General features: G+C 43.0%; 2 protein-coding genes across 5 annotated transcripts; one reads left to right on the forward strand and one right to left on the reverse strand.

Moving 5' to 3' along the window:
- The first annotated feature begins 2,406 nt into the window (after positions 1 to 2,406).
- On the forward strand, positions 2,407 to 10,385 carry HMGCS1 (3-hydroxy-3-methylglutaryl-CoA synthase 1). Of its 3 annotated transcripts, none has more exons than XM_086479471.1 (10): positions 2,407 to 2,429; positions 4,052 to 4,509; positions 4,892 to 5,017; positions 5,513 to 5,677; positions 6,414 to 6,582; positions 6,698 to 6,868; positions 7,651 to 7,757; positions 8,101 to 8,226; positions 8,496 to 8,659; positions 9,052 to 10,385. In XM_086479471.1, the coding sequence occupies exons 1-10, from the start codon at positions 2,413 to 2,415 to the stop codon at positions 9,142 to 9,144; spliced, it is 1,596 nt and encodes a 531-aa protein (XP_086335597.1). In that variant the 5' UTR covers positions 2,407 to 2,412; the 3' UTR covers positions 9,145 to 10,385. The 3 variants fall into 3 exon arrangements, with proteins under 3 accessions (XP_086335597.1, XP_086335599.1, XP_086335598.1); XM_086479473.1 differs by lacking the exon at positions 2,407 to 2,429 and adding an exon at positions 2,784 to 2,791; XM_086479472.1 differs by lacking the exon at positions 2,407 to 2,429 and adding an exon at positions 3,110 to 3,123.
- A 2,153-nt stretch (positions 10,386 to 12,538) lies between these two features.
- On the reverse strand, positions 12,539 to 21,559 carry NIM1K (NIM1 serine/threonine protein kinase). 2 transcript variants are annotated; one of them, XM_086480338.1, is made up of 4 exons: positions 21,489 to 21,559; positions 20,690 to 20,928; positions 15,311 to 15,579; positions 12,539 to 13,288 (listed from the first exon to the last, which is right to left on the reverse strand). In XM_086480338.1, exons 1-4 carry the CDS (start codon positions 21,557 to 21,559, stop codon positions 12,539 to 12,541), a joined length of 1,329 nt encoding a protein of 442 aa, XP_086336464.1. The 2 variants fall into 2 exon arrangements, with proteins under 2 accessions (XP_086336464.1, XP_009960456.1); XM_009962154.2 differs by lacking the exon at positions 21,489 to 21,559 and having other exon boundaries at positions 20,690 to 20,981.
- Positions 21,560 to 21,905: the final 346 nt, after the last annotated feature.

Genomic DNA, 21,905 nt, shown 5'->3' on the forward strand with positions numbered 1-21,905 from the left:
CCCCGGCGTGGGCTGAGGGGCGAGCGGGCGCCGTGTCCGTGACACCGCCTCCTGTCTCCGTGACGCGCGCGCTGCCTGCGAGCCGTTCGGCTCTGCGGGGGTAACAAGATGATGTCATAGCTGGAGCCGCCGGAGCGTCACCGTTCGGCTTCCGAGCAGCATCCCGGCGCGCCTCCGCCGCCAGCGGCGCTCTCTGCCCGCAGCCCCGCGGGGCGGGCGGGGGGGGGGGGTGGGGGGGGGCTGCCCGAGGCGGCGGGGGCAGCGAGCCGGCCGGGCGCCTGCCTCCCGGCGCGCAGTCCGGTGTTCTGTACCATTAAAGTCTGAAGCACGAAATAATAAAGCCGAATTATTGACAGAATACTGTCACATTCTTAACAAAGACAAGGAAAGCCACCAGCCGTTGCGGGAGGACGCATTTCTGGCAACGCTGGCGGAAAGGAGCGGCTCGCCCGTTCCCTGCAGTATGGGCACACGGTGCTGCGTGCAGGCTTCTCACCTCTTTGTATGAAAGCACTTGGGGTTCTCAGTCTTCTCAAAGAAATTGAACTTTAGAGAAAGTGTTCGTTCTCAGTAAAAACTGCGTGATGGGATGTTGTTTGCCATTTGACCAGGAGGACAAAAGGCTGTTTGTTTTACATCAAGTAAACAGATATTTTCCTGCAGTGACCGACCGACTTAAGGTACCATATGCCCCATTTCCTTCAGTGAGCGGAGCTAGCTCATGAGGCCGTGCTTGTCGTTGGGGCACAGCCCGATAGCCCTGGCTGCCGCTGTTAGGTGCGTTTGGTGACCTTGGCATTCAGTGAGCCGTGAGAATGCTGCAGAAAGAGCCTCCCTTCAGTTTCTGTGGAAAATTTTCTGATGAGAGAACTCCAGCGAGTAGTATGAAACAAGTGCCAGATTTGGTCTCAAAGCTCTGTGAGGTGGAAGCGCAGAGCGGAGCAGTTCTCTCAGACCTCACCAATGCAAGTCCTTTTGGCACTCTGAGCTTCCCAATAATTCACTGCCTGCTTAAAAGCTGCTGCCGTTCTATGGCTGTTACAGGCCAAGTCAGTTGTGTCCGTTGCCTTTTAGTATATAACTTAAAATTAACCCTCTAAGAGTCTCTCTCCGTAGCCTCTAACTTTTGGCTTTCTGGCTCTTGGAGCAGAACTGAGCTCTGCTCAGGGTACAAGGCTCGCCCTCGGGGTGGCTGCCAGTTGCTGCGCTGAGCTGGCAGCGGTCTGTGTTTCCTTTTTGTCCCCTTCTGAAGAAAGTGAGGTGTTTTGTGCCAGAGAGCTGGACTCCAAAGTCCTTTTCCCAGCTGGTACCTCAGGATCTTGCTTTAGTGTCTGCATTTGTATGAGGAGCCAGAAAGCATCTGCTTTCTCCCCTGCCGTACCTGCACAGATTTGGGTTAAAATGCAGCTCTTGGGGCAAGTTTTGGGTGCCAGCAGTGTTCTCTGTCCCCAGGAGATATGTGTGACTTGCTTATTGTGCTGCTGAGAGGGGATGTGAGCTTGCCACCACATGAGGTGCCACGGGGGATAGAATCATTTGGGTTGGAAAAGACCTTCAAGACCATCAAGTCAAACCATTAACCTGACACTGCCAAGCCCCCCACTAAACCATGTCTTGAAGTGCCACATGCACACATCTCTTAAACACCTCCAGGGATGGTGACTCCACCACCTCCCTGGGCAGCCTGTTCCAATGCTTGACAACCCTCCTGGTGAAGAAACTTTTCCTCACGTCCAACCTAAACCTCCCCTGGTGCAACTGGAGGCCATTTCTTCTTGTCCTGTCACTTGTCACTTGGGAGAAGAGACCAACCCCCACCTCACTACAACCTCCTTTCAGGCAGTTGTAGAGAGGGATAAGGTCTCCCCTCAGCCTCCTCCTCTCCGGGCTAAACCACTCTCGGTCCCTTAGCCGCTCCTCACCAGACCTGTTCTCCAGACCCTTCACCAGCTTCGTTGCCCTTCTCTGGACATGCTCCAGCACCTCAATGTCCTTCTTGCAGTGAGGGGCCCAAAACTGCACACAGCATTCGAGGTGCGGCCTCACCAGTGCCGAGTACAGGGGCACGATCACCTCCCTGCTCCTGCTGGCCACACTATTGCTGATACAGGCCAGGATGCTGTTGGCCGCCTGTGGCCAGGGATTGTCAAAAAATCCCAAACCAACCCACGTATTTCGGGTGCCGGCGGGTTTTTTTAGTGTTTTTTTCCCCTCCGTGGTGCTGCCGGGCCCTGCCGCGCGACCTGCTGAATGCCATGACGTGATCGCCGACTCGCGGTGACGCCGCGGGGCTCGGCAGAGCCCGCCCCGCTGCGGGAGGGGCGGGGCGAGCTCTGGCGCCTGCGCACTGCCCGCCTACGCGAGGCGGTCGCCCCAGCGCGCATGCGCGGCTCTCCGCGCCGGTAGCGGGCCATGGGATTCCGCAACGTGTAAGGGCCGGGGCCGGGGCTGGGGTCGAGGCCGTGCGGCGGGGGGAGGCGGCGGCTGGGCCCCGGCTTCATGGCTGCGGTGGGCCCACGCTGCGGGGGGGGCGCGGCGTGACGCCCCCACGCCGCCCCGGTGGCTCCTCGCCGTCTCCTCGGCCGGGTCACGGGTAACCTTGAGGCGTTGGGGGGGGGCGCCCGCGCGCCCTCGGCGCCCTCGGCTCGGCGGGGGGAGCGGGGCGGCGGTTGCCTGGCGTGAGGGGCGTCGTGGGCCAAGGGAGAAGAGGTCCCGGTCGTCCGCGGGAGTGTGAGCCGGGGCGGCAGCAGGGCACAGGAATAACGCGAAATCGGCTGTTTTACTGGAAATCGTGGTATGGCGCTGTACGGCTGTTCTGCAGCTTTAAATAGCATTTTCCCCCCCGTTTGCATGTTGTAATTTGAATAAAGGACGAGAAACATGCTCGCAAATTAAATAGGTTATTTTAGGTACATTAGAGGTATGGCTGAAACTTTGTTAGAGGCAATCAAAATGAACGGTGAGCCGTGCACTCCTGCTCTAGGCCTTACTTACGACTGTACCTGTAGCAGAAAACGGTTTTCCTAACACTTGTCTTAATATGCATGCTGTGAAGTTGTCATCCCTGCAGAAAAAGGCTTTATTCCTTTATACAGCTTATTGTGGTGTAATGGACGAGGTTGGGTGAGGTCAGTGTGATGGTGCTTGCAGCTGGACACACGAGGGACGAGTGCTCTGTGAGGATGTAAGCGAAAGTACAGGAAGATGGTGCCTGCCTCGGTCATAGGGTGAATAGTAACAGGCTATAGTATGTCCTAGAGTGTAGTATGTCCTGGAGTGTAATGACAGTAAAATTATGGGGTTAAAATAAAAAACTTGGTCCATCAGGAAGAATCTCTGCGTGTTCATCTCAGCCTATGAAATACTCCTCCAGGCCTGATGTTAGAAGTTGCAGTGTTTTAGAATGCCAAAACAGAGTATGCTTAAAACAAACAAGCAAAAAACCCAACCAAAAATACAAAAAAAAAGCTCACACCAAAAAATGTTCTGCAATCTTTGTTGCAATTATAAACAAAATGGAGCGACTTAGGTCACTTAGTTGAAAAATAAAAACAATTTTGAAAAGTTCTGGCCTATTTTAAGGCCAAGATTTGCTGGTAAGGGTAAATTAAAAATTTAAGTTCTCAGCTAGCAACATTTTTTTAAAAAATACAGTGTTTCTAGCTTGGTTGTGTAAAATTGAGACTTTGTGTATAAGCAGAAGTAGCGTAATGAAAATTAAGACTTAATTTCTCAAACACTTAACACTTGTTAAGTGCGTGTTTTGCTTCAGTGAAATAACTTGGGCTTAACCTACATCTGTTCATCTCCAGGGCTGAAATTTGTATTTTCACTTAAAAGTACTACTTAATATACAACATTACAAAACTTCTAATAGTCTTTACAGCTCAGACCAAAGCCTTGCTGGAGGCAAAGGCTTGCCTTTTTCAAGTGACCTTGTGGAATACCAGAAATTTAACTCTTTCTGTAAACCTAGAGAAAATGAAAGTAGGTCTCTCAAAATGGATGTAAATAAATCGTCTGGTTTTGTGGTTTTCTTTTTTTCTTATAGATCTACCACAATGCCTGGGTCTCTTCCAGTGAATGCTGAATCCTGTTGGCCCAAAGATGTGGGAATTGTTGCACTGGAAATATACTTTCCCTCTCAGTATGTTGACCAGACAGAGCTGGAGAAGTATGATGGTGTGGATGCCGGGAAATACACCATCGGGCTAGGCCAGTCAAAGATGGGGTTCTGCTCCGACCGGGAGGATATCAATTCTCTCTGCTTAACTGTGGTTCAGAAGCTCATGGAGAGGAACAGCCTTTCCTATGATTGTATCGGGCGATTAGAAGTTGGAACGGAGACGATAATTGATAAATCGAAGTCTGTAAAGACTGTCCTGATGCAGCTTTTTGAAGAATCCGGTAATACGGACGTAGAAGGAATTGACACCACCAATGCGTGCTACGGAGGCACTGCTGCTCTTTTTAATGCTATTAATTGGATTGAGTCCAGTTCTTGGGATGGTGAGTTCAGGGTGTTTTCTTGAAACATTACCTCATCCTCTGGTTTTGAGTAGTCTGCCTTGTAATGACAGTGTTTGTGTTTAACCATATAAAATGCAGAGGGTAAACTATTTTTCCCTTCTGAAGTATTTTTACTAAATGCTCTGGGCATTTACCAGTAGTTCAATTACCGTGCAAAAAAATAATGACATGTCTGGTCTTTTCCTGTGAATTTCAGTGGCTGCCAGGAACTTGAAATGTGGGGGAAAAGTCAGGATTTAAGAGCCCCTTAATCTTGGGGTCATCTCCTCTGTAACCAAAGTCTACAGATTGCTGATGGATATTAAAATGTGCTTGGTTCTTGACTGTTGCTCACTGTTACTTCTGTGTGTTTTTTTCACAGGGCGCTATGCACTTGTTGTTGCTGGAGACATCGCTGTGTATGCCACTGGGAACGCCAGGCCAACGGGTGGAGCTGGTGCTGTTGCTATGCTGATTGGTCCAAATGCTCCGTTAATTTTTGAGAGAGGTCAGTCCTGTGAGAAAACAAATACTGTTCAGCCAGATAACTGGATCCATTCTGAAGCCTGTCCCCTGTTTTCTGTGTGTTGCTGGAGGGCTGGATTAACGCCCACTAGTGTCAGAGATTGTACTTTGTCTCCTCTGGCTAACTTGGCCAAGTCCCGTTGTAGGAGGCAGTGGGTGACAGCTAGAGATGGTCTTAGCTGTCTGTTTGCTTGGGGGTTCTCCAGTAAAATTGACAAAGAGTAGACTAGAGCTGAATAACGCAGCACTCTCTTTCCAAGGCAAAGTGATGAAAAAAGTTTTGTTACTTGTGTTTATAGTGCTTGGTCTTGCCATACTCAATAAGCAATTGAGAACTATGTGAGATGTTACCTTAAAGGGCCTGAAGTGCTATGAATACCTGCTTGACTGGGGCCACATATGGCTTGTTTCCCCACAGGTGTTAAGGGATGCAAAGCAGCTGATTAATTTTCGACTTGTGTCAATTTCTGTCCGTCAGGGTTGCGTGGAACCCACATGCAGCATGCGTATGACTTCTATAAACCAGATATGGTCTCTGAATATCCTGTAGTTGATGGCAAGCTGTCTATACAGTGCTACCTCAGTGCATTAGATCGCTGCTATTCTGTCTATCGCAACAAAATCCACGCCCAGTGGCAAAAGGGTATGTAGCCTCACCTGATGATATTTCAAGATCTGGCAAATGTGGGAATGTGTAACTACACAGACAATGCTTTCTCAAGTTTTAGCATCCAGTTTAAAGACTGGTGTATGGGTCTGTTTCTTCATGTTCATGTGTTCTGAGGTGATTCAAATGTTTGCTGTCTCCCCTAAGAGATGTCTTACTTCTGTTCTGGTATGGTGAAGTACCTGATCGTCAGTAAGCAGTAGTCTCTACAGGCTTTTGTTGGTGTTAGGTGTAATATTTTGCTTAAAAGTCTGTTATTCCTGCCCTCCACCCAGGCTCTTAAAATATTGAGGTTAATAAGTAAATGTTATGTAATGATACTGTTTGTTTTTTTTTTTTTTTTTTTTACCCCATATGTTTAGTAGTTGCTTCACTTGTATTAAGAAGCATAGGAGTGAAGATTAGATAGTTAAATGAAGTGGATTGTTATGTCAAAATGCTGGGTAGAAATACAGAGATTCTGTTAAGCTTGTAGCTTTTTCTTATAGAAGAAGGGCAAGCTAGTTGGTGCAAAAGATCAGTAAGAAACTCATTTTTAAATAGAAGCAGTATGGTGTTTTAAATTAACTTGACAGCAATAGTTAGTCTTACAGTTGTCTCTTGTATGCTGACTTGTTATGATGACTGTTATGCTACCACCTCCCTATTTTATTTTCATAGTTGACGTGAGTGCTAAACGTAAGTTGTAACACAACATTTCTGCCGCTTGCAGAGGGGACAGACAGACGTTTCACCTTGAATGATTTTGGATTCATGATCTTTCATTCTCCCTACTGTAAACTGGTACAGAAGTCTGTGGCTCGGCTCTTGCTGAATGACTTTCTCAGTGACCAGAACCCAGAAACAGCAAATGGTGTTTTCAGTGGTCTGGAAGCTTTCAGGTGAGAGTGGCTGCTGTCTTGCTTATTCACATAATCTTGATTTGTTACACACCTGAGGTGTGTTTTTACTTTCTACTGTTTTAATAACTGTTTCTGAACTTTTTTTTTTTAATAGGGATGTAAAACTTGAAGATACATATTTTGACAGAGATGTGGAAAAAGCCTTTATGAAAGCTAGTGCAGAGCTCTTCAGTCAGAAGACCAAAGCTTCGTTGCTCGTATCCAATCAGAATGGAAATATGTATACCCCTTCAGTCTATGGTTGCCTTGCCTCTCTTCTAGCCCAGTAAGCATAAAATTGGAAATAAAGTCTGCTTTTTATGTAAGGTCATAAAAGGTTTTTGTTTCAGAAAGACTTTTGTAAAAGCACCATCTAGCAAACCTTTTCCTATTAGACTGCCTTAAGCAGAAAGACTGAAGTTAAAAAGTTACTCTTCGCACGTAATCAGTTCAGGTGACAAGCAGATTCAAAATGCCCGTGTCAGAAGCCGAAGTGAAACAGCTGCTTACTGCCTTCCAAAGCAGGATCTTATTTGTAAGGTCGTGTCTTCCCAGCCTCAACATTCTTTCCTCCCTGTGCTGCCTGCCCCACCCCCCAAAAAAAATTCCCCAAAACAACCCCAAAAAGAGAATCATAATGCCTTCTCTGTTTCACTCTAACAAGCAAAGCCAAATTAGATTGGTATTTACTTAACAATTTCTGTTTGGAGTGATGGACTTCTACAAAATCATGTTAAGTTTAAATTAAAGTATTCCTCTTGGATTCTTTTTACTTTATTCTGACTTTGCCTTCCAAGATGTGGTTGTTCATTTTAGGTCACTTAAGAATGAAAACTGTCTGCCTTCTAGATAATCATATTCTAGGCACTTCTTTGCTCTGTTTTGCTTAGGCAGCTTTGGAACTTATAACAGCAGTATTCGAAACTATGTTTTTATGCATATGATAAATGTGTATTGTAATCAGTATAACTTGCTGGCTGCTTTTTCTAAGCTAGCTGCACTTTCTAGTTATTTAAAATGGGCACCTTGGCTTAATTCTTGCATTAAACTGTTGTTGCTTGATTGCAGGTACTCCCCAGAGCAGCTCGCAGGACAGAGAATTAGTGTGTTCTCATATGGCTCTGGTTTTGCTGCTACGCTGTACTCCATCAGAGTTACACAGGATGCCACTCCTGGTGAGTGAAAGGAAGAGATGTTCATTAGCTGCCTCTCACAGCTCACCTCTAAATGCCTTGTTACACTACCCACCAGCGTAAACCTGCAGAGCAATGCCTAACAACAGCAATGCTAAACTGAAGATGTTCCAGTTCCAGGGAATGTTTAAGTGTTTCCTTGAGCAAACAAATAATACTCTTCAAACTCTGTTCGTGTTTTGACTGAGTAATTTGGAATATTTTTAAATTACTAAAAATGTAGCTTCTGTAATGCAAAATATTTTGAATGGGCTTGAAATGCTAACATGCTAGCATGCAGTTCTCAGCGCTGGTGCTACCTTAATGTGATGGTTTTGTATTGTAGGTTCTGCACTGGACAAAATAACTGTGAGCCTTTCTGATCTCAAAACAAGACTTGACTCAAGAAAATGCATTGCACCTGATGTCTTTGCTGAAAACATGAAGATTAGACAGGAAACACATCATTTGGGTAAGAACTTCTTAAGTATGAATCATTCCTAGTCTTGCAACAAAATGCTTATCACTTAGTTCACCTGACTTTAAATGATTAGGGTGCAGAAAGAAGGAAATGCACAACCCTTTCTGCTTCTGAATAGCTCGTGTTCGTGGGCTCAATGCGACTGAAATGAAAATGCAGACCTGTTTGTTCTGTCTTACTGCCTCCAAACTGCAAAGGCCTGTGTTGTGTGAAACTCTTACCGGGAACCAACTGACAGCGTGTTACTGGCTTTTTTACAGCCAACTATATTCCCCAGTGTTCGGTAGAAGATCTCTTCGAGGGAACATGGTACCTGGTGCGTGTGGATGAAAAACACAGGAGAACTTACGCGCGGCGCCCACTCATGGGTGATGGACCTCTGGAGGCAGGAGTTGAAGTTGTCCACCCAGGCATTGTTCATGAGGTGAACACTCAGCGCTCTTTTAAAGTTTGATATAGGTGGTGGAATGGTTTATGTGTTTGTCTTAGCATGTGCATGTGTTAAAAGAGGAAGTGGTTTGACAAGTTGCATGAAATACTGTGTTAACATGTGTAACATACAAGCCAGAAGTAAAAAATGGAACATGGGATTTTAAAAAGTACATTTTGTCATAACAAGAATGAAACTGTGCAAGAATGAAACAAGAACAAACTGGCTCTTTTCACATAATCAGTTTGCATGAAGCATGAGTGATGTGATTAAGACCAAGCTGTCCAGTATAGCATGAATGTTGTTTGAGAGTTGGACTAGCCATGAAGCGTGAATGTCTGTGAACTAGAAAACTGTATTTAATGGTTTTTTTCCCTTCTCCTTAGCACATCCCAAGCCCTGCTAAGAAAGTGCCAAGAATCCCTGCAACAACAGAATCTGAAGGCGTTACTGTTGCCATTTCCAATGGGGAGCATTAAGATACCTCTGTGAGGTGGGGAATGGAACAAGGTGTGAGAGTAGGGCGAGACACAGAGAAAAAGGGTTGCAGGAGTACTGGAGTTTCAGTGTGCGATAGTACTTCATTGGAGCATGGAAAAACTGTTCAAGCTCCTTGAGAAGATTTGTTATAATATGGTGTGCTGATATTTATAGTATTTTCAGAACACTAGTCTCGTGAATATATTGGGGATAGAGGGACTTGCCAGAGGCTATGGGGATTCCTTAACATGTCTGAATTTTTTTAGTTGCTGAGTGGTAGCTGTAGTCTATTACAAGGTCTTTGTACATAGAGTAAAAAGAATCTTCTGCTTGCTCTTCCCGTGTAAAATGACTTGAAACCTACACTGTTAGCTTCTACTTGTACTCAAGTGCGTGGCAAAATAGTCCAAGCTTTTAACATTAGAGTTCTCAGTGCCTTGACAGTAAGCAGTCAGTTTTCTGAATACTGCACTTTTTCCCTTTATCACCTCCTTTTTCTTCTCCCAGTCTACCTCCCGTCACCCCATTGCTTTGGGGAAGGTATAGAACCAAGTAATGTTCATTGCTGGGTAGAATCTCTCTCCTCTGTCAAAATGACTGGGTCAAGAACAGCTGCACTGACAGGAGGTTTTCTTCCAAGAGTCTCTGTGATGGACTGTGTTATTTACTATGTAATTCCTCCTAACATCCGTATTATGTGTTTTATACCTGCATTATAAATCACAGCAGCCTGGGAGGAAAGGGGAAGAAGGAGGGAGGTAGTAATTTGTTTCCTCTAAAGAAAGGGGTTCATTGATTTGTTTCAGGATTGTTCAGTAGAAGTATCTAAGGCAGCAGAATTTTCAAATAAAACTTCTAGATATTATGGAGCTGTTTTAATTGGCAAATAAAGGAAGGGAGGAATATCGATTTGTCTGGAGCTCTGGCCTCTTGCTATTCTTTATATAACACATTTCTGACAGACTATTTCTAACTTTGAATTTGGCTTTGTACTTTGAAGTCCTTCTCACTACTGGTAATACTACAGGAGTGGGGTCTTTTATTTCTTTTTTTTTTTTTTTCTTTCTTCTTTCCCCCAATATGTAAGCTAAAAGCTATCTATTTTGCAAGTGGTAGATATACAATGCTAATGGGGAGTCCATTCTGGTAGATTTTTAAAGCCCAGATTGGAAATGAACTATGACATGAGCCTTGTAAGCTTGTAATATATACTTAAATTGAGCTAATGTACAGAATGAAGTTTTGTTGAATTTATTTCTTTGCTAATTCTACAAAGCTACATTATCTAATATAAAATAGCAAAAATGATTTGTCTGTTAAATTACGAATTTTTTTGTGTGTAATGAAGTGTTTGTATTATCTGTCACTCACTAGGATTTGATAACTTGCTGTATTTGTACAGTCAAGCATTGGTAAAATGGTTGTTTATTATAAATTGATGAATACTAATCTGTTTGTTCTGCTGAAAATGATGGAGCAATGATGCATGATGATAGTGTGTGCGAGTACTCTGGTTTAGGTTGCCCTCATGAAACTTACTTTGGCACCAGAAAAACAAATTACCACGGAACAAAGTCCATTGCTGGCAGTGGACGAGCCAAGAAGTGAGCTACTGGCACAAAGTTAACCACAGGGACTTCATGGTCTGTGAGGCTGATCCTTTAGTAAAATAAAGTTTGAGATACTTGAAACGTGTTGGAGTAGTGCTGCCTTGCTGGGTTTTCAGGATGCATTATTTTTTCCTTAACAGAAAAGACAGAGGAGACTGGCCCTATGAAAACCCAGAGTTGTGGGTTCACAAGCTGTGTGGACCTTCTGGATCTTTCTTCTTATTATCATTCCATTACAAAAGTGGAAAGAAAGGGTTGCTTAGGCTGGTGCAAAGCCATTATTTCAGGGCTGTTTCAAGATAACTTAGATGCTTTCAAATGGAAACAGTTTATAGTGGAGAAATTCACTCCCAGCTTATGAAACACAATTGATCTTTATTACTGTCTTATGAAAGACGGTATTGTTTTATCCCCCTCAGAAAAACTGTGAAAGGGGGATTGGTTCTGGCCTTGTACTTACCTGAGCCTCACTGAGTCTGGTTTCCTGTGGGCGGCTATTTGGTCATTCTGTTGCTTGTTTACATTAATTACTTCTTTTTCAGTCAACTGATCATCTCATCAGTTCCCATCGTAAATGAGGCATCCTGCCCTTAAATTTGAAAGCACCAGCTGTACCTCTAAACCTTGTATGAGTTTACTTGCCTTAACTAAAATCATATAGGCTCTACCTCTTAGCTTAGGCACGTCAGCTATGCCTGTTCAGAGGAGGACAGCTGTTGCACCTTGCCACCATTTACATTGGGGCTGATGGTGTTGAAGATGAAAATAAGCAATTAAAGCTGAAAATCAGAGCGTCTACATCTTGGTGATGCTCAGAAAAATGGCAGTGGTCAGGCTATCCAACTTTTATCATGCAGTGGTCAAGAGTGTCAAAATCGGCTTTGTGCCAGCCTTTGTTACCAAGGTAGTATGGCAGGAGTTACTACGAGCCTGTAATGCTCAATATATAAGGGGATTTTATTACTGGTTGCATTCAGCTTACTGATGCCTAGGGCTAAAGCAAGAATTTAAAACTACATGAGTTGTGGAGTACACTTAAATCTTTATTGAAATGCAACTGAAGTCCAAGCAGTTCTAGACTCTTGAGTCGTGCAAGTAATGGAAGGTGTCAGAAGGTTAGTAGGTGGTAGCCCAACCAGCTATGCACTAGGAATTGCAACCACACATGCAGGGTTAAAGCAGCATATCCTAATTTGCCTTTCTGAACTGTGACAAATTAAGAACTGTGGTCAGTGACAGCATTGCTGTTTCTTTAAATAAAATTTTAAAAAAAAAAGCAAACAACCAAACTCTGATTTACATTTTATCATGTTTAATTTGCTGAAGAAGTTTTAAAGAAGAATTTGCAGTTATTTAGATTATGATCTGGTTTCTGCTTAGATTTTGTTCTCTGCAAGAACTGCCCTGGTTTGCAGTGGTGAAGTCCTGTCAAGCTGAGGTACGACTTTTCAAGATGTTAGCTGTTGACATGCCTGCCCTGAGAACCTCCCGAGTGTGTAAATGCAATGCCATTTGATCTTCACTAACAGGTCACCTCCACTAATGATCCCTTACCTGCTTTGCTTTCTGGGATATTTGCACTGGCTATACCATGTCTCTGGAGCAAGGGACTAACAAATGCATGAGAGGTCTGCATTTGAGCGCTTCACTGTGACGAGAAATGCAAAGGAGATGAGGCATTTTTGGTTTATTCAAAAATTACAAAAAAATGTAACACCAGACCTTGTGAAAAGTGAATAAAACGCTTTGTTAAATGTGCTGAGTAGAAAGCCTGCAGTGCAATTTATAAAATAGAGCACAGCTTGGATGTGTGCTTCATCCCGCTGTAAGAATGGATTCCTCTCCTCGAATCTTGTTCATTGGGGTCCGGATGGGACATGATAGGAACACATTCAAGTGCCCTTTTCTTCTGTACTTTGTGCAAAACAATTCTGTAGACCCCTGTTATGGAGCTGCGCGAGTCTCTCCCTCGGTGATTTTGAATGTGCTCTTCTGTGATTCCCAGGTCTTCCAGAATATTTTTCACTTCGATTTCTTCCTCTTTGAGTGTACTGATGTCTGATAAATACTTTGGATCCAGTTTAAACGGCTGTAAAGGTTTGGGGTACTGTATCCCTTGCATCCATTCACTGTTCATAATAAGTTTGACAGAGTATCGTTCGGTTGGTACTGGCTGAAGGACTCCTTTTATCAGTTTCTGGCAAGTTTCTGAGAGACAGGGAGGCAAACTGTATGTCCCTTCAAGAATGCACTTTTTCAGTTTGGCCACTGTATCTGCACGAAATGGCATGACACCTGTTGTCATAAAGTATAACAGGATTCCCAGTGCCCATATGTCTACATAAATGCCTACATAGTTTTCATCTCTGAAAAGTTCGGGGGCAGCATAAGGAGGCGAGCCACAGAAAGTATTTAAAGTTTCATCTCTCTTACTTATTGTGCTGAATCCAAAGTCTCCCACCTTAACACAGGTGTTACTGGTGTAGAAGACGTTTTCTGCTTTCAAGTCCCGGTGAATGATATTGTTCTCATGCTGTAGAAGAGGAAAATTTGGTATTAGCTTGTTCACAGGGAAGTTCTCAAGTGACTAGCTCTTACTATCAATTAATTACGATGCGGGAGAAAGGGAGTTATCTTGGACAAAGTCAGAAGTAAGTACTGCAATGAAATTGAAAAGTTGAAGTATTTAAACAAATTTAACTTAATTCTCTACTGATACAAAAACAATAAAGTAGGTGCAGAAGACAGGAAGAAGGATGCTGCTTTTCTTAAGAATAGCAGTCTCAACTTATTAACCACTATCAACTGTTTTCATGAAGCAGATTTGTGATGGCATCATGGCTAATCCTACAAGGCTAGGTACCTTCATGTGCAAAATCAGTATCTTTTCGAGGGTTCAGACCACTTGCTTTTGCAGTTACTACATGTCTGTAACAATGTAAGTGACAAAAATAATTTCTTTTTAACTAATACCATTTTTGTATATATTGTAACTTTTAGTTCAACAACTGAACATAATCACAGACAAAGTAAGAAAGCTGCTACAATTCTGTTGTGTGATCTAATGGCCTATGAGGAACTGCTGGTGGCAGGAGAAAAGGACCACAGACTTGTGCCTTGTGGTTTTATTTTATGTTGTTGCAGGACACCAAGTTCAGTGGTGTCTTCTAGTTTTAGAAATCTAGAATAAATACACACGCTGTAACTTCTACTTTTTTTTTCCTCTTGAAAATGGCTGTAGTAGCCAAGGCCTCAAACTGAGTTTGCTCTGTTTAGTGGCAGTATACCTGTCTTGGTGAGGTAAGGGTTTAGCTTCATCTTTGCAATAACTAGGAAAAATGGAGTGTTTGAGCACTCTCTGCCCTACCCTTTGAAGTAACAAGGTGCAGCATCTGGAGGCAATAAAGAAACCCCAAGATTTTTAAACTGTCACCAATAACAGGCAGGGATCTTCTGTCCTCGTTGTGGACTGGCAGCAGCGAGATGGGATTTAAGTAGCCTGGATTTGATGGCTTAACAAAAGTAAAATGTTTTGCAGAAGTCTGTACAAGTGAAGAGGTTGGCCAGCTCAGTAGTCTGGGTTTAATGCTAAGATATGGATGCAATCTTGAAATGTAAAGAAAGTTCCAGGAGCTGTGGAAAAGGTGTTGAAGCTAATCCATCACTTATAGGACATATGATCATTTTGTCAAAATATATGAAAAATGCATACTGTTTACATACACCACGAGCAGTTTTTAATGCAGTTTTAGAACACTCTTGCTTTTGATTTCGCCTGAGGCTATGGAGGATATGAGCCACCGGAGGGCACCCTGAGCCAACTTTAACGAATACCGCTTCTACTTCTCCGACTTGCAGAGCAGTCTTCCCGTGTTTTTATGCTGTTCTTTGAAGAAGCTGTAGTTACTATGTAACGTTCAGAGGAGGTGGTACTGAAGTAGTTAATTGTTCCTTTTCTGCCTTTATAAGATGCTTTGGGCTTTACACAAATAGCATCATCCTAAATCCAGTTGTAATACTGAAGACTAGGCAAGGGGGAACGACTTGCTGGGTGTTAACTTCACAGATTTGTGCCAAAGCGAGGACCAGGAATTAACTGTCTTAAGTGCTAGTTTCCCACATTCATTACTAAGCAAGCCTATGTTTGCAACACCTAACGAGCCTCTTCTCTGGAACACTTCCTTCTAGCAGATGAATGACTGATCCTATGTCTTGAAATAGCTGGAGGGAAGAAATGAAGCTTTGTTTGCTGGTGCCTACAGCAACTTAAAGCAGACCAGTAGGACGCTGTTGCTAAAGCAATGGTTCCACCCACCAGGTGTTCCCAGTTCAGTGTCCTCCCATAAGCTGTCAGCAGAGAGTCTGTAGCTCGAGGTGCTGTGAAAGCTCTCTCAGGTACCTTTAAGACAGCTCTTCTCTAGCTGTTTTGCTCTTCAGAAATGTGGACCTGAAATCTTGGTGACAGTAAACCTACTAGTGGAAAACCAAAAGATACATCCATAAAATCTGCTAGAGTAGTGAGGGGCAACATGCCTGTGGAAGAAGAGCAACTTACCATGTGCTTCACAGCAGACACTATCTGGGAGAAGATTATTTTACAGTCTGTTTCTAGCAGCTTCCCTTCTGTACTGATTTTAGTGAAGAGCTCCCCACCTCCTGCATACTCCATCACCAGATGCAGTTTTGAGAGTGTCTCCACCACTTCATACAGTCTGATGATATTTGGGTGGTGCAGTTTTTCCATGCTGGATATCTCACGAGACAGCAAACGTTGAGTCTTCCGGTCTAGCTTTGTCTTGTCCAAAATCTTAATTGCAACTTTCTCTGAAAAGGAAAACACTTTTCCATGTTGTTAATGCAATAGGCACAAATAGCAATACTATTTTCTTACAACAATGCTTGGTTATAGAAGTGCAGTAATATTTTACCTCTGATCAGTGTAAGCTGAGCTGCAGAGGCCTACTAAGCCCTGCAATCCTTCACACACGCCCATGCCTCGTTCCATATGTGGCATCCTACTCACTGCTGAAGTAGCTAAAGGCTGGTAGAGTATTGCAAGGGGTAATCAAATCATCTGCTGCCTTAGTGTGCTCCACTGCTGTCGGGCTAATACGTGTCTGATGGTCACAGTTACAGCATCTGCTTTCAGTGTCTGACGCTGGTAAAGACAGTCCGTGCTTTGTCTTTCGCTGTTAGCTCAGTGCTCCTCAGACAAGCTAGGCCTGAGCCTGGTACTTGCAGACTAGTGGACCTGTCAAATTTAGGTGCTTTGTTTCAGAGCAGACAGACAAACTTGGGTGTAATTTAGGGGCTCTGTCTATAATTCTGCAAGTTTATAATGGAGAGGTGTTTTTAAGTTGGTGCAATGTACAGAACTCTTCCCTAACTTCCCGTACTCCCACAAATTCCCAGTTACCAAAAGAGACAAACTTTGTAGAGGTTTGTCTTTCTCAGGATAGCTGTGCCGGTTTTTCCAACACGTTCGTGTATGAGTAGTTCTTGGTACTGTACAGAATACAGGAAAAGTACATTTTTATGTCTGTGTGCCACAGTGGGTCTTAAATCCACATCAAACAGAGATTTTATTCTGAGGAAGGGAAAAAAACAGTGAAGTAGAATAAATTCCAGGGATCCTGTGAGACGGCAAATCTAGCTGTCTTATGCTGTCCTGGTAATGCAAAGCTGCTGCTGAAGTTCTGCATGTTTCTGTAGCATATCTACGAAGGCCACCATACACAGATGCACATCTGCAGCCGCACCACATCATCAGGGTAGCTCAGAGCAGTAGGTGCTGCTGAATAGGTCAGTCACAATTGCGCTTATGTTTCTGTGTTAATTGGTAGATTATGGCTTTTGTCTTCGCTCTGTTGAATACAGCTGGTATTTGAAGGATTAGTCTGGTTAAAATAGGTTTACAGTGACTTTGTATAACTTGTCAGGACAGCAAAATTGAAGTGGATCATGGCAATAGAAACAACTGTTTATTCCTGGGAAGAAGGGTTTTTCCCCCAAGAATATCTTAGTCAAAGATTCACGGATTTTTTAACAACTAATCACTTCTATTGAATCTTTCAGAAAAAAACTTCTCCTTGGTTTCTAGTATAGGGGAGTAAATTAAGCAAAAAGCATTACTTGTTGCTTTAAGAGAAGAGTGAGAAGGGTATTACATCTGTACCTGTGTTCTGGTATAAAAGCATTCAAAATGTTTTCACTGAATATTATAAAGTTACTTAAGTTTAGTCTAAAGGAAGTGTTAAGGATACATATGCATATATCTGTACAGATCAAGAAAACTCCACGTTTGCTATGTTCTTAATAACATACATGCATAAATTGATCTCTCTGCTTAACAGCAGCAGATATTCCAAGCAAACGTGATACTTGTGAAAAGTGCTGAATTATCCCTTGATGTGCGTATTTTCAGGAGGAGTCTGTGCTGAGTACAGGGCGGTCTTCCCCATGCTGCCTCTCTCTGACTAGTTCCATGCTTTCTAGTGAGCCCCTTGGGAAAGCAGGTACCTACTCCTGCACAGTGAATCGGGAGGAAATGCAGCTGTCGAATGATAACAGCACAGGACGCTGATCCTGGCAGGGCTCTAACTGCTGAGCTAGAGGTCAAAGACTAAAATGCTTGTCGTGTTGGTAGCGTATTGATCACCTAAACCAAGATGAAATAGCATCAGCTCACAGTAGGTGACATTTGCACAACTAAACACTTAGACACTACAGGGATAACAATTTTTACAATCTTAACTACGTAATTGCACCACTACATCTTGATTTATAAAAGTTGGGGGCATTTGGGCTTTTAAAAAAAAAATTGTTATTGGTTAAATTTCTTCTCTTTCCTTCTGCTGGGATTTACTATTCCTCCTGGTCAGTTTTACTGCAAAGTTTTCAAAGGAAACAGAAGAAAAGAGGTTTAGAATTGAAGGGTCTGATTCTGTTCACACACCACCATAAATCAGGACTGACCTCCTTTAAATCTACGTTCTTGCAGTTGCCTATGCATGATATGCAAAGAAAACCAGCCCACCTAAAGCAGAAAAAACCTGACACCCTCCTTTTCTTTTTTGAACTAGTTCCTTCTGCTTCCAAAAAATGCTTGGTTTACAAATTCTGTACTACTCTTGCAAGGCAGCAGTGCTGAACAGAAGGGAATTTTTAGCAGGCAGCTTATTTACCAAAATACTAAAACTGAGTAGCCAGAGATTTTGATTGACTATACGTAGTGTGTGCTGAGGTTCAAAAAGAGATAGCTGAAATCTTAATAAGAGGAGTTACAAAAAGCTTGAGAAAAAATTTCAGTAAGAAGTGGTGTATGCTATGACGGCAAAAGGAAAGAAAATACAAACAGAACCAACTGAAAATTGCTTTTTTTTTAAAAAAAAGCAAATTAGGTCCCTGAACGTTCCTGCCTTTGCAATTGATGTTTCACATTAGACTGGCTTTTTACTAGCTATATATTTTGGATGCTCTCAATTGCGTCTTTTCAGCTGTGCTCTCACACTACATTTGTCAGCTGGAAGGTATGTAAAATAAAGGTTACACAGAGCTTAGGAACCTAACAGTCCTTAGCAAGCAACTCCGCAGGTCTCTGGAGGAATTCTCTGCCAAAATTCAGGTTCATAAAGTGGGCAATGCTCCTGAATAACCCAACGTGTATCATAGCACCGAAGATTTTCATGCACCCTCTAAGTAAACAGGACTGTCTTTGTGAAAGAAAGGTTCTTCATCCAGTATGGTCCTGCAGTTTTTTTTCCCTCTTTCCCTCTAGGAAACTTTTTTCATGTATCCTGCGGCGGCAGATCACAAGGGCTACAGAACAGCACGCGCATGTAACTGTTACAAAATATTATCTTAGTAAATAACAATATTGTTTCCTTTTTTAACACAGGGTGACATGTAAAGAGAAAGACCGTACTTAGAATTTAACGCTAAGACAGTAACTGAAGAACTGAACGGCCCTCCCAACACGTACTCCTCCCCCTACCACAGGGACCCAAACAGCGTTAATAATGAAGCCTTTGTATTTATATAGTCAGTAAAAAGAAGACTTTTACTCATTAGCGCTGTGCAGGAACATCACTTCATTACCCACACAAAGATGTGCATCTACTGGAAAAAAAAGAATCTTCTTTGTGGGTAGTGGTGGTGGTGTGTGTATGCATGCGTGCGTGTGCTCACGTGTCTGCATGTTCCTATTCTGTCGTCCACATACTGTATTTTACGAGGACAGATAAGCTGATAGGCAGACATGAGTCAAAAGATGTTTATCCTCCATCCTTCTTCCTTCCTCATGACAGTTGCAAACTTAGTATTGTGAAATGAACTCCTTGCCCAGTGAACGTTGTAACGAAAAAAGCTACTAACAACCAAAGAAAAATAATTTAAGATATTTCTGGTGAAAAAGAACCTTTTCAAGAAAAAAAAAAAAAAAAAGATTTTGACATTTAGTTTGTCCAAGCTTACTGTAGTCACTGAAGTTCAAAATTTTTCAATCATCAGCTCTATTCAAATGCTAAAGCAACCTGTCTCCTAAGTTCAACATGTAAAAGGTTCATCCAGATCAAATTTATAACTTCCTTTCATTAGCATTCCTCCTGTTTCCTGTACAAGTGCAGCATTTCCTTCAACAGTAAGCACAAGGCAGTTTTCTCTGGAAGAAAAAAAATCATAGACCAGCAGAGGAAATAACTTGCTGTGGGCCAAGCAGGACAGAGGTGCTTTTCTGAAACAAGCAAAACCAGGAAATCCACACCCAGTTAAAGCAACACCTAGGCACAGGCAGGCTTAAATTTGGAAAAAAATAAATACCATCAGTTCCCCACTTTGATTCCCAGTGCAACAGCTGCTGCACACAAAGGATAAATGTGAGCTTTCACACCTCTGCAGTCTGGCCTGAAAGAGGTGGTTAGAGAAAATAATAACAGAAAACATGGCATGAAGGCTTTGGGGTGCATCTTGTTTTCTCACCTGTAAGATCATGGAGGGAAGGAGAGTCAGTCAAATCAGAAAGGAAAGACTATGAGAAAAAACCCAGGATAGTAGGGTACAAAGATGCGGGGGCAAACTAGTCATCCCTGAGGGAAAACAAGAACAGTTTCATTATTGTTGGTCAGAAGCAGAAGAAGAAACAGGACAGATGAAGACAAATTCTTAGCTATACCTATAACTGAAGTGTTTGCTGCAGTTATCCAGCCTTTCTAGTTCTTCCTAGAAGCAGCATGTAGTGCTGCTCTTTTCTGTACTTAAAAAAAAGAAAAATAACTGACAAGTCAACACAGACTCCCCGTTCGGCTGTACCAGAGCTCGTTTTCCTGCACCTGCTCAGCCCTCATCTATAGCCCTGTCCCAGCTTTTTACAGTAATGAACCACCTACAAATGAGTCAGTAAAGCAGGCCTAAAATTTCTCACTGAAATTACTGTGATCAAATAAAAGCTTCATCCATACTAGTAAAATTCGCAGTGAAAAAAAAAGAAGCCTCACTAATTTTTCCTGTAGGCAGGAGCCTGCCTATGCTGGCTGCCCTGGGGGTTCACCCCCTATAGCCCTGTAGTCCACGAGCTGGGTCAGGGAAGAGGGCAGGTGGACAGGACGAGTTGTAGGAGGGGAGGCACAACACCATGCTGCAAAGCGTGGCGTGTTGGAGCCATGGGGTGAGATGTGTAAGCTCCATGAAGTGCAGAGTTGAACTTTTCTTGTAATAGCTGCCATCTAGATAGAATGTTTCTGGTTTCTTTAAAGCCTAATCAAAACCTAAGCATTTATCTGTGACCCTGCCTATAGAGCCACTCAACAACAAAAAGAAGATATACAAACTATATGTGTGTTTGAGGTTCAGACAGCATCTTTCTTCCCAAAGAGGGACATTTGTATACAGACAGAACTAGGGTGCTCAGCACGCACGTGACCCACACAACGGTGCCTACCTTTGGTTAAGGAATGAATTCCAAGCTTCACTTGTGAGAAATTTCCACTTCCTATTTCTCCTCTGACTCGATAGAAGCCAATTCTCTTTCCCAGGGTTAATTCTTTCACCACTTTTTCATTCTGAGACATATCCTGCATTAGTTTCTCAAATGGGGTCAGCCTGTGCTGCCTGCCCTCTTCATCTCCTCCATAGCGCTCCAGGTGCCCATTGTCTTCTCCACTGTCCTCACGATGCCACCTGGAATAGCGGTGTTTTCCAAGACTTCCTCCATTCACATATCCTGTTGTCATAGTCTATAGGGTAATCACTTCCCCATTGAAGAAGATGTCCCGATAAAGTGTTTAAATGAAATAATTCTGTATGAATATGCAGTCCTGCACATAATGGACACTGTGACAAACTTAGCAAAAAAAGCAGCTTACTGAAAGTCCACGGATTAGTTTGGAAATTACTTCAAAACCAAATCTGGCATATCTACATATTGCAGTTCTGTTCAAAAATCACAGACAAAACTGGAAGCTGTTTATATCCATCTCTCACTAACAAATTTAGTATGTCAGGATCTTCATCTATAAGGTAAAAGAGGCTTTGCAATTAAAACTGTAAACTTTGTGCAAGAAAGCAGTGAGTTGCTCTCTGTCTACACAGTACATTTGACTCAAGCAAAATATTTGACACAAATTTTCAGCCTTAACTTGCTGTTTTGAAAACTAACTTGATAGATAAAGGTCAAACAAATAGCTGATTAACCGCTCTGAATAAATCCAGGCGCTTCCAGTTCATTTTGAATAGCTGACCTTAAGAATGTAGTTCTCCTTGATTCTGGTACCAGTCCAAGAGCTGAATGTAGGGTTTGCCTTTTATTCATTCTTCAGCTTGTGAGCTTGTCACTGTGCCTTGGAAATGTCACTGTGTCTTGAAGCCTTGCCGTAAAAAGTTTGTTGCTCCTCTGTTTCCTTCTCATGGCAGGTTTAACAAAGCAATTGATCCTGGAAGATGACAGGAAAAGCGTATTCAGTGCACCAGGCAAAAGAAACGCTGCGCCTTAGTATCCCTGCAGTCACATGGCAGGACAATACCGGATTAAGTAACTGCAATGTCACGTTAACCCTCCTTTATTTAGATGAGCTTTCTTTAACGCCTTGAGCCTTCTCAAAATTTTGCCAGACGCGTGGTGTTCCTAAGCAGACAGACGAAGAAAGTCATTAAAACCT

Source organism: Leptosomus discolor, chromosome Z, assembly GCF_034619465.1.
Source record: "Leptosomus discolor isolate bLepDis1 chromosome Z, bLepDis1.hap2, whole genome shotgun sequence".
Taxonomy (NCBI): domain Eukaryota; kingdom Metazoa; phylum Chordata; class Aves; order Leptosomiformes; family Leptosomidae; genus Leptosomus; species Leptosomus discolor.

Coding starts and splice junctions, on each gene's coding strand:
- HMGCS1 (XM_086479471.1), top strand. Junction 7,758..8,100: donor TACACAGGATGCCACTCCTG/GTGAGTGAAAGG, acceptor TTTGTATTGTAG/GTTCTGCACTGGACAAAATA. Junction 8,227..8,495: donor ACAGGAAACACATCATTTGG/GTAAGAACTTCT, acceptor GCTTTTTTACAG/CCAACTATATTCCCCAGTGT.
- NIM1K (XM_086480338.1), bottom strand. CDS start 21,559: ATGAATAAAAGGCAAACCCTACATTCAGCTCTTGGACTGGTACCAGAA. Junction 20,929..21,488: donor AGGAGAACTACATTCTTAAG/GTCAGCTATTCA, acceptor CCGCTATTCCAG/GTGGCATCGTGAGGACAGTG. Junction 13,289..15,310: donor TGTCTGCTGTGAAGCACATG/GTAAGTTGCTCT, acceptor CCTCTTCTACAG/CATGAGAACAATATCATTCA.